Source organism: Schistocerca piceifrons, chromosome 1, assembly GCF_021461385.2.
Source record: "Schistocerca piceifrons isolate TAMUIC-IGC-003096 chromosome 1, iqSchPice1.1, whole genome shotgun sequence".
In the NCBI taxonomy this organism is placed as follows: Eukaryota; Metazoa; Arthropoda; class Insecta; order Orthoptera; family Acrididae; genus Schistocerca; species Schistocerca piceifrons.
The window spans coordinates 333,295,201-333,309,574 of NC_060138.1; the positions used below are offsets into that span (position 1 = coordinate 333,295,201).

Genomic DNA, 14,374 nt, shown 5'->3' on the forward strand with positions numbered 1-14,374 from the left:
ATTACAAAAAAATTATAAAAATGTAAGATATGATATTTTTTTATCCTTGTAATATACATAATAGTTGGAATCAAATAGGTCTAGTACCTCGGCCATCATGTCACGCATATCTGGTAAAAATTTGGTCTCCTTCGAATGTATAACGTTGGATTAAATGGTACCTCAATTTGAGGAAGCATTTTGGAAAAAAAAATTGCATAAATTTCTTAGTAATTTTTTAATAACCCTAAGCAGGTTCAAAAATATTCAAAATACTTCTAATTTGTTTAGAAAGTGTGCTGCATTATCTGATATCAACAAAAAAATCTGTAAAACATATACCGGGTGATCAAAAAGTCAGTATAAATTTGAAAACTGAATAAATCACGGAATAATGTAGATAGAGAGGTACAAATTGACACACATGCTTGGAATGACATGGGGTTTTATTACAACCAAAAAAATACAAAAGTTCAAAAAATGTCCGACAGATGGCACTTCATCTGATCAGAATAGTAATAATTAGCATAACAAAGGAAGGCAAAGCAAAGATGATGTTCTTTACATGAAATGCTCAATAGGTCCACCATCATTCCTCAATAATAGCTGTAGTCGAGGAATAATGTTGGGAACAGCACTGTAAAGCATGTCCGGAGTTATGGTGAGGAATTGGCGTCGGATGTTGTCTTTCAGCATCCCTAGAGATGTCGGTCGATCATGATACACTTGCGACTTCAGGTAACCCCAAAGCTAATAATCGCACGGACTGAGGTCTGGGGACTTGGGAGGCCAAGCATGACGAAAGTGGCGGCTGAGCACACGAACATCACCAAACAACGTGCGCAACAGATCTTTCACACGTCTAGCAATATGGGGTTGAGCGCCATCCTGCATAAACATTGTATGTTCCAGCAGGTGTTTATCAGCCAGGCTGGGAATGATGCGATTCTGTAAAATCGGCGTACCTCTCACCCGTCACGTTAGCAGTTACAAAACCAGAACCACGCATTTCCTCGAAGAAAAAAGGCCCAATAACAGTAGATGTGGTAAATCCAACCCATACCGTGACCACATTACGTACTGATGTGTTTTGACCTCCCCCCTGAGGTTAGCATCCCATCTCATGGGGGCGTCATGCTGCTCATACGGGGTGACCTTCATAGTCAACCCATCTCCCTGATGACCTGTCTTCAGGCTGTTGCAGTTCGCCTTTTCCTTCTCCGCCTGACTTTCTCCCTCTGTACCATTTATGTACCTCCATCCTTCAATGTCACCAGAGCAGAATTCCTTCAGCTTATTGGGCAGCTACCTCCCCCGTTTTTGCTACTCGGTGATTTTAATGCGCATCATCCTCTTTGGGGTTCTCCCAGGACCTACCAGAGAGGTGCCCTCTTGTCTGACCTTCTTAACCAACTCAACCTCTTCTGCCTTAACACTGGAGCCCCCACTTTCCTTTCCGACTCCTCACACACCTATTATTTGGACCTATCCTTTTGCACTGCCCAGCTTGCCCATCATCTTGAGTGGTCCGTTCTTTCTGACGCCTGCTCGAGCGACCATTTCTGCGTGCTCTCCATCTGCCGACTCCTACCCCATCCAGATGCACGCCCAAATGGCAGCTTACTAAAGCTGGCTGGCATCTTTACTCCTCCCTGGCGACCTTCGTAGAACAAGATTTCCTCAGTTGTGATGACCTGGTGGACTATCTCACTGATGACATCCTTACTGCTGCAGAACGTTCCATTCCTCGCCCTTCCTCTTTAACATGTCATGACCCAGCCCCTTGATGGACTGAGGCGTGCCTAGACGCAATTTGCGCACAGAGTTACCCTACGCTGGAAAACTGTATTCATTATAATCAGATGAGTGCAAAGTGTTATAGAGTTCTTCGGGATAGCAAAAGAGCTAGTTGGATTTCATTCACTAGTTCTTTTAACAGTTCCACACCTTCCTCTGTTGTGTGGGCCAACCTCTTATGGCTCTCTGGAACCAAGATCCATTCCCCCATTTCTGGCCTGACAGTAGTGCCGATGTCATCATGGATGCTGTTGCTACATCCAACACCTTGGGTCGCCATTTTGCGGAAGTTTCAAGCTCTTCCCACTATTAACCTGCCTTCATCCATCGGAAACGAACGGAGGCGGCTCGGGCGATACCCCTCTCTTCTCCGAATTGTGAGTGCTACAATACCACCTTCACTTTCATGCTCTCAGTTCATCCTGTTTCTCTGCCCCAGGGCCAAATGCTACCCACATTCAGATGTTGCAGCACCTCTCTTGCGGGAAAGCTCTTTCTGCTTAACACATACAACCGCATATGGGCTGAGGACACATTTCCTGGATGCTGGCGTGAAGTCATGCACATCCCTAAGCCAGTTAAGGACAAAAACCTTCCTTCTAGCTACTGCCCCATCTCTCTTACCAGCTGCATTTGCAAAGTGATGGAACATATGATTCATGCCCGGCTGGTGTGGTGGCTTGAGTCTCGCCATTTACTCACGAATGCACAGTGTGGATTTAGAGCGCAGCATTCCACAGTTGACCATCCCATTACTTTGTCCACCCATGTCATGAATGGTTTTCTGCGGAAATCCCAGACTGAGGCCGAGTTTTTAGATTTGGAGAAGGCCTACGACATCTGCTGGAGAACTGGTATCTTCCATACTCTCTACACATGGGGCTTCCGTGGGCACCTGCACCCTGTTTTCTTCGGGCATTTTTACAAAACTGAGTTTTCAAGGTGCATGGGGGTTCTGTGTTGTCGGACACCTTTATTCATGAAAATGGTGTGCCTCAGTGTTCCACCCTGAACGTCATCCTCTTTGCTATCGCCATTAACCCTATAGTGGTTTGTCCCCCACCGGGCATCTCTGGCACCCTTTTTGTCGATGATTTTGCCATCTATTGCAGTTCTCCACAGACCTGTCTCACTGAGCGACACCTTCAGCGCTGTCTTAATCATCTTCGCTCCTTGAGCATCGCCAATGGCTTTAGCTTTTCCACTCATAAAACCGTCTGTATGAATTTCTGGTGGCGCAAATGGCTTCTCCCATCATCTCTACACTTTGGGCCTGTTGCCCTTCCGTTCGTTGACTCTACGAAATTCCTGGAGCTCATGCTCAATAGGAAACTCTCTTGGTCATCCCATGTCTCTTGCCTGTCACCCACTGTACACAGTCCCTCAATGTCCTGTGTGTCCTCAATGGTACTTCTTGGGGTGCCGATTGAACCACCCTCCTCCGTTTGTACTGGTCCCTTGTCCATTCGAAACTCGAATATGGGTGCTTGGTTTATGCATCTGCACGCATCCCTTTAACGCCGTCTCAACACAATCCATCATCATGGCATCAGTTTGGCCATGGGGGCCTTCTGCACCAGCCTAGTTGAGAGTCTGTATGCTGAAGCTGCTGAACTACCATTGTCCTACCGCCATGACTTTCTTCTCAGCAGGTAGGCATGCCATTTGTCTGCCATGCGTAGCCACCCCTCCTATGCCTCCTTCTTTGATATTCCTTAGATCGTCAGTATGGGGCTCGTCCATCTTCTCTGTTACCTCCTGGAGTCCACTTTCGCCACTTGTTATGACGGCTTAACTTCACGCGACCTGAAACTTTCCCAGCGGGTGTGAACACTTCACCACTTTGGCTTCGTGAAGTGGCCAATTTTAACTTTGGCCTTCATTCGCTTCCTAAAGACACTACTCCAGCCTTGGTCTATCGCCTTCAGTTTCATGACCTTTGCATGGAACTTAGCGGTAGTACCTTTGTATACACTGATGGCTCTTGGACTGACCGGGGGTCGGATGTGCCTCTGTCATTGGCATCCGTGTTTTTCGATATCGGCTTCCAGCACACTCCTCAGTATTTACAGTTGAGCTTTTTGCCTTCTATCAGGCCACAGAGTACATCCGGCAACACAAGCTTCCCAATTGTTTCCTCTGCTCAGACTCACTCAGCGGCCTCCAAAGTCTCTCTGCACTGTACACTGCTCATCCCTTAGTGCAGCGGGTCCAGGAAAACTGTCACTCGCTCACTCTTGGTGGAGCCAATGTCGTGTTTCTGTGGGTCCCTGGTCATGTTGGTCTGCCAGGAAACAAGGCTGCTGACGCTGTTGCCAAGGCTGCAGTCCTCGTACCTCATCCCAAGAGTACGTATATTCCCTCTGGTGATCTCTGCATTGCTGTCTGTCAGGAGGTGGTGTCCCTTTGGCATCGCCAATGGTCCTCCATTCACGGGAATAAGCTTTGGCTTATTAAGCCTCTCCTGGTGCCTTGGACGACCACCTCTCGACCCTCCCACCGGGAGGAGATTGTTTTAACTCGGCTGTGTATTGGGTACTGTCTTTTTAGCCATCGTCATTTGCTCAGTGGTGCTGCCCCATCACTTTGTACGCATTGTGCCCAACTTGTAACTGTCTGCACTTCCTGCTGGAATGCCCTTTTTTTACCAATTTACGTTCCAGCTTGGGTTTGCCATCTGATTTATCAGCCGTTTTAGCGAATGATGCAGGGGCTGTCGACCACATTTTACTTTTTATCCGCCGAAGCAATACGGCAAAGGCCATTTAATTCTTAGTTTTTGGACCTCCATTTTTAAATGGTGTTTTTTTTTAGCCCTTTTTACATGTGCCTTTTTTAGCTGTCTCCTGTTCTGTCCATTGGGACTGACAGTCATTTCCCTCGTCTCTTTGTTTGTGTTCTATAGTTTTGACTAGGGCACATATGACCCCAGGTGTTTTTTGCGCCCTAAAACAAAACAAACACTGTAGTTCAACAAATATATTTGAACATTGCTGCAGATGCAAAGAAAAGTTCATCACAGGTCTAAATAAAGTCAAAGCCTTGTTAATAAACAAAAACTGAATGAAAGTAAATCTTTGCTGTCTGATCTGACAAAAGCATTCTATGTTGTGTTCATAGATAAAGTCAGTAACAGATCGAAATTAATTGTTCAGTGAACATTCTAGCACCTAAACAGAAAATTACAGAGAGGAGCCTAATATTCTGAATTCTGTCTTCCACTGTGGAAGAACATACTACATTTCTTCCTTTTAGTTGCAGGAATGATATAGATAGAACATTAACTGAAATCACTCGACAGAGGAAAGCAAAGGAACTTGCTGCTGTTGTGGCTACAGTTTTTAACAGATTGCTGGAGGATCAAACTAACCTAATAATTTGAGAAAAGGCACAATCATTCCACAGAATAGTCATTGGACAGATGCACATAATTACACGCCTGTATCAGTGACTGCAATCTGTGCATAATTACGGACTGTTTTATATGTTTGCATATTGTGAAGGTCTATTTGTAAAGAATGAAAATCTACAGTGAAGGAATAAACATGGATTTCACAAATAGCAATCTCTGTTTGCCCATGATATCGAAAAGGTATTAATAATGACAGTTAGGTGATCTATGTTTTTTCCCCCGACTTCTGAAAGGCATAAAGTACAATGTCAAGCTTCCTGTTAGTGAATAAAATATAAGTTTATGGAATATCAGAGCAAGTGTGAGAATTTCAGGGATGTTCTCCAAACTACTGTATTAAACAATAAAAGACAGACATTGTGAATTCCAAAGAGGTTTACTGTCGGAATTACGAGAATATACATTCCAAGATGAATCAGTCAACATATTACTTAGATAGAAAAGTGAAATGACCATCACAGGGAAATTAGAGGTCATGTCATCCCTTACCAACAGTCATTATCCATGCACACCATTTGCGAATGGAAAGGGAATTTCTCATAGCCTTTGCCAATGAAATTTCAAGAATTGTGGATTTAATCTGGAGCTGCTCCAACATCCCACCACAAACAATTAGACATGAACAGCGAAAGAAAATTTAAAAAAGACACCTTTCCTAGGATGTTAATTTTTTTAAGTAAAAAGATTATGAACTTTTTTGTTCCTTGTAAGATAAGTAGATAACTTTTTTTAATACAAGAATCTGTATGTGTGTCAATTTTCAGGGGTTTGGACATCCCTCACGTAGATGTTGTTGTCAATTTTGACATACCAACACACAGCAAAGACTATATCCACAGAGTTGGTAGAACAGCACGTGCTGGTCGTGCTGGAAAAGCTATAACATTTGTAACACAGGTAATGTGAAATTAAATACTTTTTAGTGTTTTTACTGTTTGTGGTCATCAGGGTAGATCCTTGTATCACCACATACTGAGCTCAATAGTTAGAAATACTTTTCAAAGTACTGTTCAGAGACTTGTTTTGCAGAGGCTCATGATTTTTACACTGCCAATCCCTTAGCTTTCATAGCAGGAAAATTTATCAATGTTCATTTTCAGAAATTAGTTGACATTTGAAGTTCTTACCTTCAAATTGAGATGTCAGTATATTAACACACACACTGTACAAATAATGTAAGGATTACAGGCAACAATTTACAGAATAATACAGGTGCTGAGTCCTTGAAACTTTACTACCTTTGAGATCTTTTTTTTGTATGGCTGCATTGTGCCAGAACAGTGTAGCCATTCATATGTGTGTCTATAGCACTGGAAAAAGGATTTCTGAAATGTAGTAAAGCTCTGTCTTATTTAAGAGCCTTTTGATGACTAAGTGCTTCTAATATTTGTTTAACTGCCACGTAATTTTTTTAAATTATTTACATCCCACCAATACTTTCCATTGCTATGAATGTGATCAACATATTGATAAAGTTCTGTGTGACATGAGGTGGACTGCAGCTGGCAGTTGGCCTATCATGGAAAATGGTTAGATTTACGAGAGCACTCTATTAATGCATGCTTATCGTGGTACAAATTTATGGTACATGCTGTCTTTACTCATTGAGAGAATAGGTAATTATTTATATTCTGCTGTCCACTCATTGTGCAATTCACATTGTGTGTCTGTTTCAGGTTCTCCACTGGTTAGCTACGCCATTTTATTTCTAAGTTATCTCTAAAACTCTACATTTATTCCCAGGGTTTGTCTTCAAGGACTTACACATCACATTTTTGTGTGAACCATTTTATGTGTAAGTTGCATTTCCATTTGCTTCATTCGGCATCCATAGTATACACAACCAAGTAGCAGAAACAAAATAAGACTGATAGAAATGAAGCAGGCAAGTGACTAGTTGGCAAAGCTCACGTACTAGAAGAGCCAAAATATCACAATTTCCTTGCAGTGAAATAATTTTCACCATAATGAATCTTTCACCTTGCAGCGGTGTGTGCACCATTATGAAACTTGCTGGCATATTAAAACTGTGTGCTGGACCAACACATGAGTCGAGAATGTTGCTTTCTGTACCAACTTACTTACCCAGTCATGACTCAAAGCCTGCCCTCACAGCTTTAGTTCTGTCAGTTTACTGAAACGGTATCCTAGAGGCTGTGTTTCAGCCAGTAGTCAACAATATCTTTTCCTCCAGGAGTACTGAACCATCACTCCACAATATCCTAATAGACCTGCAAGGTTTTCAAAATAACTATCTACATCTATACTCTGTAAACCACTGTGGAGTGCATATCAGAGGGTATGGCCCATTGTACCATTTATTAGGGTTCCTTCCTCTACCATTCAAATATGTAGTGCAGGAAAAAGGATTGTTTTAATGCCTCTGTGCCTGCTGTTGTTGTTATAAACGTATCCTCATGGTCCCTATGTGAGCGATACATAGGGGGTTGTAGTATTTTCCTAGAGTAATCATTTAAAGCCGATTCTTGAAATTTTGCTAATGGACTGTCTCAGGATAGTTTACATATATAATCAAGAGTCTTCCAGTTCAGTGCCCTCAGTATCAGTATGTGTCACACATTCTCTTGGATGAAACAAACCTGTGACCATTCCTGCTGCCATTCTCTGTATATGTTCAGTATCCCCTATTAGGCCTTTCTGGTAAGAGTCCTACACACTTGAGAAATGTTCTAGAACTGTTCATACAAGTGATTTGTAACCAATCTCTTTAGTGGACTGATCACACTTCCCCAATATTCTACCAATAAACCAAAGTCTACCACATGCCTTATCGATGACTGAGCCTATGTAATCATTCCATTTCATATCCCTACAAAGTGTTACACCCAAGTATTCGTATGAGCTGTCAATTCCAGCAGCTACTCACTGATATTATAGTCATAGGGTATTAAGTTTTCTTAATTTTGAGAAGTGTACAAATTTACATTTTTGAACATTTAAAGCAAGGTACCAGTCTTTGCATCATTTTGAAATTGTATCATGATCTAACTGAATGTTTATGGAGCTTCTTTCTGACAGTACTTCATTATAGATAACTGCATCACCTGCAAAAAGCTTGAGGTTATTATTAATGTTATTTGCAAGGTAATTAACATACAACATGAATAGCAAGGGTCCCAACACATTCTCTGGAGCACATCTGTAGTTACTTTCACATCTGACAGTGACTCGCCATCCAATATAACGTGCAGCAGCATCCTTCCTACCAAAATGTCCTATACACACACACACACACACACACACACACACACACACACACACACACACACACACACACACACACAAAAACCATTCACATACACAAGCAAGCACACCTTTACACACACGACCGCCAACACAGCATCTCGGGTGTTTCAAAATAAGAAAGGGGTAGACTTTCAGTGTCTTCTGTCTAAACATCTACTGAAAGTTGAAAGTAATTCAGAACTTCTTTGTTGTGAAATTTTGTTGTAATTAAAACAGACAAAGCATGTCTGTAAAAGTAATGTCTGTTGAAAAATATAACACGGTAAATAAAACATGGTGTTCCAGTACTCTGTAAATTCAAAAATATGTCCGGGGTTGGACCCAAAAAAAATGTTAAGCCTAATTATTTGTGAAAGACAAGATACTGAGTTTGAGTCCTCGTATGGCACACAATTTTAATCTCCCAGGAATTTTTTAATTTTTCATCGTGTACATAATACTGAATGAATTTTTACGGACAGCATCATAGAGATGTTCAAAATTTTGTGAATGATTCCCTAAAATAAGAGTATATTAACTGAAGTCCAAAAGTGTTCAATCTGTAAGTTTTTTTTTTTATTTTATTTTCTTATTAATGCTAATACTACATCTTTGGCTACTCTAATCCACCCAGTCAGTAAGATGCCACATTAGAAGTCATATTTATTTCCTACAATTATTATGTCACACCAAGATGAAGAAAACGTCAAGAACAACAATACCAGAACTTTTTTACAGACAATTTACACAAACCCAGTCACTGTAGCCCACTGAACCTTCACCTCGGGGGGCCACATGGGAAGATAGCCAACAGTGATGTAGACAACTGTCATCTGCTGGCTTGATACTTAGGTTGTTCAGAATTAAGAAGATACTCTAATACATTCTTTACTTGGCAAGAGAACATGAAGTAACCAAACTCTCAACCACTGACCAAAAAGCGATAGAAATCATTCAGTGCTTGAAAAACAATAATACGTGTAGGGAAGGTTCAATAGTAGCTAAATGATGGAATTAATTGGAGATAGGACTGTGAGCCTGAATCATTACCTAGAGACTGGACTTCTGGTTTGATTCATTCCTGTCACAAGAAAGGAGACTTGAGTTGTTGAGGAACCTCACTGATGCGTGTCGCATACAAGTTTTCGCCAAGACTGTACTGAACAGAACTGAATCTCAACTAGAGAATACTGTTCGATTCGGAAGAGGATGCACTTGTATTGAACGGATACATGAAGTTAGTGCTACGACAAGTGAAGATGGCTGGTAAGAAATACATCTTCATCATTGTTGGTGTATCTTTGAAGGCATAGGACTCGATTGACATATATATACTATCATGAAGACCTTGGAGGAACTAAAAAAGCACCAGATGGCAAGTACAGTTCAGAGGAACACTTTCGAGAAGTTTTGAAATTGCGACAGGAGTAAGAAAGGTAGATGGTTCCTCTCCTCATTAATTGTGCACTGGAAAAGGTAATAAGAGTGTAGAAAGGAGTTAGCTAGACAGGAATTTACAAATGCTAACTGCTGGAGCATGGCTGCAATGGGATTAATGTTTTGTGCTTCATATTTCTATCTGTTTCAATGGAACACCTCAAAGTTTGCAGGCAGCAAGCAGAGTAAGTGTACTAAATGTATCATTTGAAAAAAAGGCAATCCATTATGAGTGTCAGTGATTCTCCTTGCACACTCCACCTGCACCTGGAACTGGGAGAAGTCAAGAAAACCAATAGGTTTAAACTCTTGGGAGAATGTCTGAAACCAAATCTTTGCAAAAAGAACAGCTTTATAATGTGAGTAAACAAGCTGTAACTGGCGCAACATCCGACGAAGCTCACCTGTAACAAAAAGTGTCTGTTTCGTAACACAAAAATGAAACATTTCCAGACAGTTACCTGCCTTGAAGCCCTGTATGTTTCAGGTGTCTAGTACACAACAGGAAAATGTCTCACAGACAAATTTGAGAAAGATAATGAGGAAGGCACTGGGACCAGTAAAGGAAGGTGACTGGGAAGAGAGGTTTGGCCTGTGGGATGCATCCCTTTAGGGTGACCAGCTAACTTCTTGCATACTAGCAAAAAGAGGGAAGCCAAGTCACTATGATGGAAGTGATAAAAAGACCTGCAGGAACTGGGAGGTAAAGAGACTTAAAAGACCAGACATCTCCAGGAGAATACTTAAGCAAGTTATGTTTGTGGACAGTCCACCAAGAAAGAAGGCAGGTGTCCGATGGACAAAGAAGAGGAAGGCACAATACAGTCAGAGGATGCACGACGACTTGGCAAACATCAAAACATGCTCCAGAATACAATAGTTGAAAGTTGTGGTCCTTAGTTGGCCTACAAGAAACGAGATGATATGACAGTTAATAATATTAAAAAGTGTAAACTTGTATAAAGTGTGCAAACAGAAAGTATCTTTAATGCTGCAGCCAGTTGCACAAATGATCATTAAATGTATTTATTCACAACTGTGATTTTTGATTATTCTCAAGTTAACGCTGTAACAACATAAACTGCTTAAGAACCAACTCAGCTCTAAGAATACAGTCTGTTCTCAAAACATTTGTAAAATCCAAATTATTAAAAAAAATTATACCTCTTCTATCCTCACAATGAAGTACGTCAAGGCTTAATAGTTCCTTTTATGAGGACACTGCCCTTGTGGTAACCATGTTTACATATTTCATGTGCATCTAAGATAAGTTTGTTCATCATGTATGTGAAAGGATGTAACAGTTTATTAAAATGAGAACATTGTTAGATTTTGAGAACAGGATGTGTGTAAAGTTGAGCTGGTCTTAAAGCAGTTTATATTGTAACGGTTGTCCATAATAGCCAAAATCACAATTGTGAATAAATATGTTTCACAACAGTTCATGTGAAAAATATCATTTCTTAAATACTGAAGGACTGTGTACATAGGGGAACTGAAAATAACAGCAATGATAGTTTGAATATTAATTAAGCACAGTGAGAAATGTAATCAAAGCAAATAGCTACTTGCTGTTATTTCAAACCCTAAGGGAAACTTTCAGATATTTTGTCTGTGCCATGTGATCATAGAAGTTCAACACACATACTTAAAAAAAAAGAGAATGGACCTGAAATATCACTAACATCAGTGGAGGAAGTATTCTAGATCCCGCCACTCAAAAAGCTGAAGTTAACACTCATTGGTATTTCTCACACACAGTTTCTGGAGCCATCTGCAAGAAGATCCTTGCTGTCTCTTACACATATTCAGAGTGAAGACAAATTTGCTCACTTGGACTTCGCAGTGTGATTCCTCGCATACTAACAATGAAAAAATGTCTCTCGCAAAATTTTGTCTTGGGCACATTGCTGGCAATAAATGAGAGTTAAAAATGGGCAGTCTGGCAACACTGGAACCACATGCATGGTAACTACCTCGTTCACCATATAGGGATAGTGCTGTGTTGACAGTGCAGGGATAGTGTTTCGCATTAGCACGCACGAGGCCAAGGGTTTGAGTCCGGGTAGAGGTGTATTTTCCATTAGTTGCCAATTTCATTCTGGTGTTGCACGTCACAGAGTTTCAGACGAAACAGTGGAGGACATCGGACAAACATTTCTCAAAAGCTCACGTCAGTCAATTTGTCAAGCATCTAGGCAACTTGATGTACCTCGATCAACATTGCATCTTGTAGTTCACCAGCATCTTCGTATCTGTGCTTACAAAGTGCAAATTCTGCAACATCTGATGTCGAATGACAAACTACGTCGACAACAATTTGCTGCGGATATGCTGCAGCATATTATTATGGACGCCAGCTTCCTGAAAAGATGTTTATTCTCAGATGAGGCAACATTTGATCTATCAGGACAGGTTAATAGGAATGTTGTTCGGATTCGGAGTTCGCAAAATCCGCATGTTGTCATTGAACATGTTTGTGATAGCCCTAAACTAAACATCTGGTACGGGCTAATGCACGACAGGATTGTTGCTGTGTTCTTCTTTGCGGAACAAACAGTGAATGAGTCAGTGTATCTGGACATGTTGGAGCAGTTTGTTTATCCTCAGATACAAGACTTGCAACACATCATAATTTTTCAAAAAGATGGAGCTCCAATGCATTGGTCAGCAGCTGTTCGCAAGTTCCTGGATCGGAAATTTCCCAGTTTTTGGTTCGGATGTGGAGGATCCATTGCCTGGCCACCCTGTTCATCCAATATTACGCCGCTTGATTTCTTCATGTGGGGGATTTGTGAAGGACCGCTTGTATGTAGCGAAAGTGGACGATATCCCTACGTTGCGACATCGTATCACTAATGCGATTGCAACAATAACAGAGGAAATTTTACAAAGAACTACACAAGAAATTGAATATAGACTGAATATTCATGGTTCACATGCAGAGGTGTATTGATGATAAATAAACTCTTTGAGATGCTCTACAATATGGTGCATTTTTCATTGTCGTATCTACGGTGGTTTTTCTTTCCTGGGTCTTTGAAATCAGGGAGGTTTGAGTGGGACACCCTGTATTTCACAGGGACCTTCTTTTGTTGTCTGTTTATGAGCTGCATGCTAATTTAGAGCAGCAAGGTGTTCATTTCATCCAGTGCATCCACCGGGGTCCGAGGGATAATCAGGTTGCCACCGGTGCCGTCATATTGGTCTTAAAGGGTGCACATTACCTGAGAAGGTAAAGGTGATGGTCTACTGCTGTGATGTGAAGCCATATATCCCTCCCCCAGTGCGGTAATTTATGTGCTGGAAGTTTGGTCACGTCTTCCCGCTGTCCTTCCAGCATCACCTGTCAGGATTGTGGACATCCTTCACATCCCAGTACTCCATCAACTGCAGAGAGCACCATTTGCCTTGTTCGTCAGACTGCAGGATTCTCCAGAAAGAAAGGAAAATAATACCGACTGACCTACACTGAGGCTGAAAGAAAATATGAGGGGCTACATCCTTTGTGTATGGCGTCAATCTATGCTGCCGCTACGACAACGGTTCTACCATCTTCCATTCTGCCATTGACATTTGGCTCTCAGAGCCGTCAGACTCCACCTGCTCCCTTGATGGTGGGGGGCCACTTCCCTCCCTGTTACTTCTGCACCACCTACTTCGGGAGCAACACCTTCCCAACCATCAGGGACGTCAGTCCCCACTTCTCAGCTGGAGAAGCATACGTCTTCTTCGGCTCCTCTCACTAGGAAGGGGTCCCTTGGGTCACTCCCTTCCCAGGTTCTTACCAGTGGCAAAGCTGACATCCACCAGTGGCTGAAGCAACCACAGGTAGCGGGTCATAGGACTTCATGGTCCTCATCAGTCACTGAGACTGAATCCGTGAAGCCCTCCCAGCTGGACACACCTAAGGAGCAGCAAGAGCAACCAAAAAAGATAAAGACCCCCAAGAACCAAGGCACTGTAGTGGCCCCCACACCGTCACCATCTACAAGCTCTGCGTCTAAGGATGAAGTGGAGATTCTGGCATCTGCTGAGGGCCTAGATCTCGCTGGGCCCTAAGACACAATGGATGTTGATTGCACAGGTACTCATCCAGGCAACAGGTGACTCTGTGGTGTAGACTGCCTCATTGAGTGTTTTATGCCTTCCCAGTTACATGATCACATAATTCTCCAGTGGAATTGTGGCAGTTTTTTCCACCACCCGGCTGAGCTATGTCAACTGTAAAGCTTAACACCTGCTTTCTGCATTGCCCTGCAGGAAACCTGGTTCCCGGCAATGCAGATCCCTGACCTTCATGGCTACGGGGGATATTACAAGACCCATAGCGAATATAATAGTGTCAGGTGGAGTTTGCATCTATGTCCTGAACTGGGTATGTAGTGAACTTGTGCCCCTTCAAACTCCTCTTGAAGCTGTGGCTGTCAGGATACGGACGACAGACAACACATGAAATAACTGTCTGCAACATATATCTCCCTCAAGATGGTGCAGTACCCC

At 42.0% G+C, this 14,374-nt stretch overlaps 1 protein-coding gene across 2 annotated transcripts in view; it reads left to right on the forward strand.

Moving 5' to 3' along the window:
- LOC124783143 (probable ATP-dependent RNA helicase DDX47) overlaps positions 1–14,374 on the forward strand; it is a 116,704-nt gene that overhangs the window by 24,574 nt on the left and 77,756 nt on the right. For both annotated transcript variants that reach the window (XM_047253999.1, XM_047253998.1), the window contains exon 7: positions 5,953–6,085. In XM_047253999.1, the coding sequence (XP_047109955.1) occupies positions 5,953–6,085 (133 nt within the window). The remainder of the gene's footprint in view (positions 1–5,952; positions 6,086–14,374) is intronic.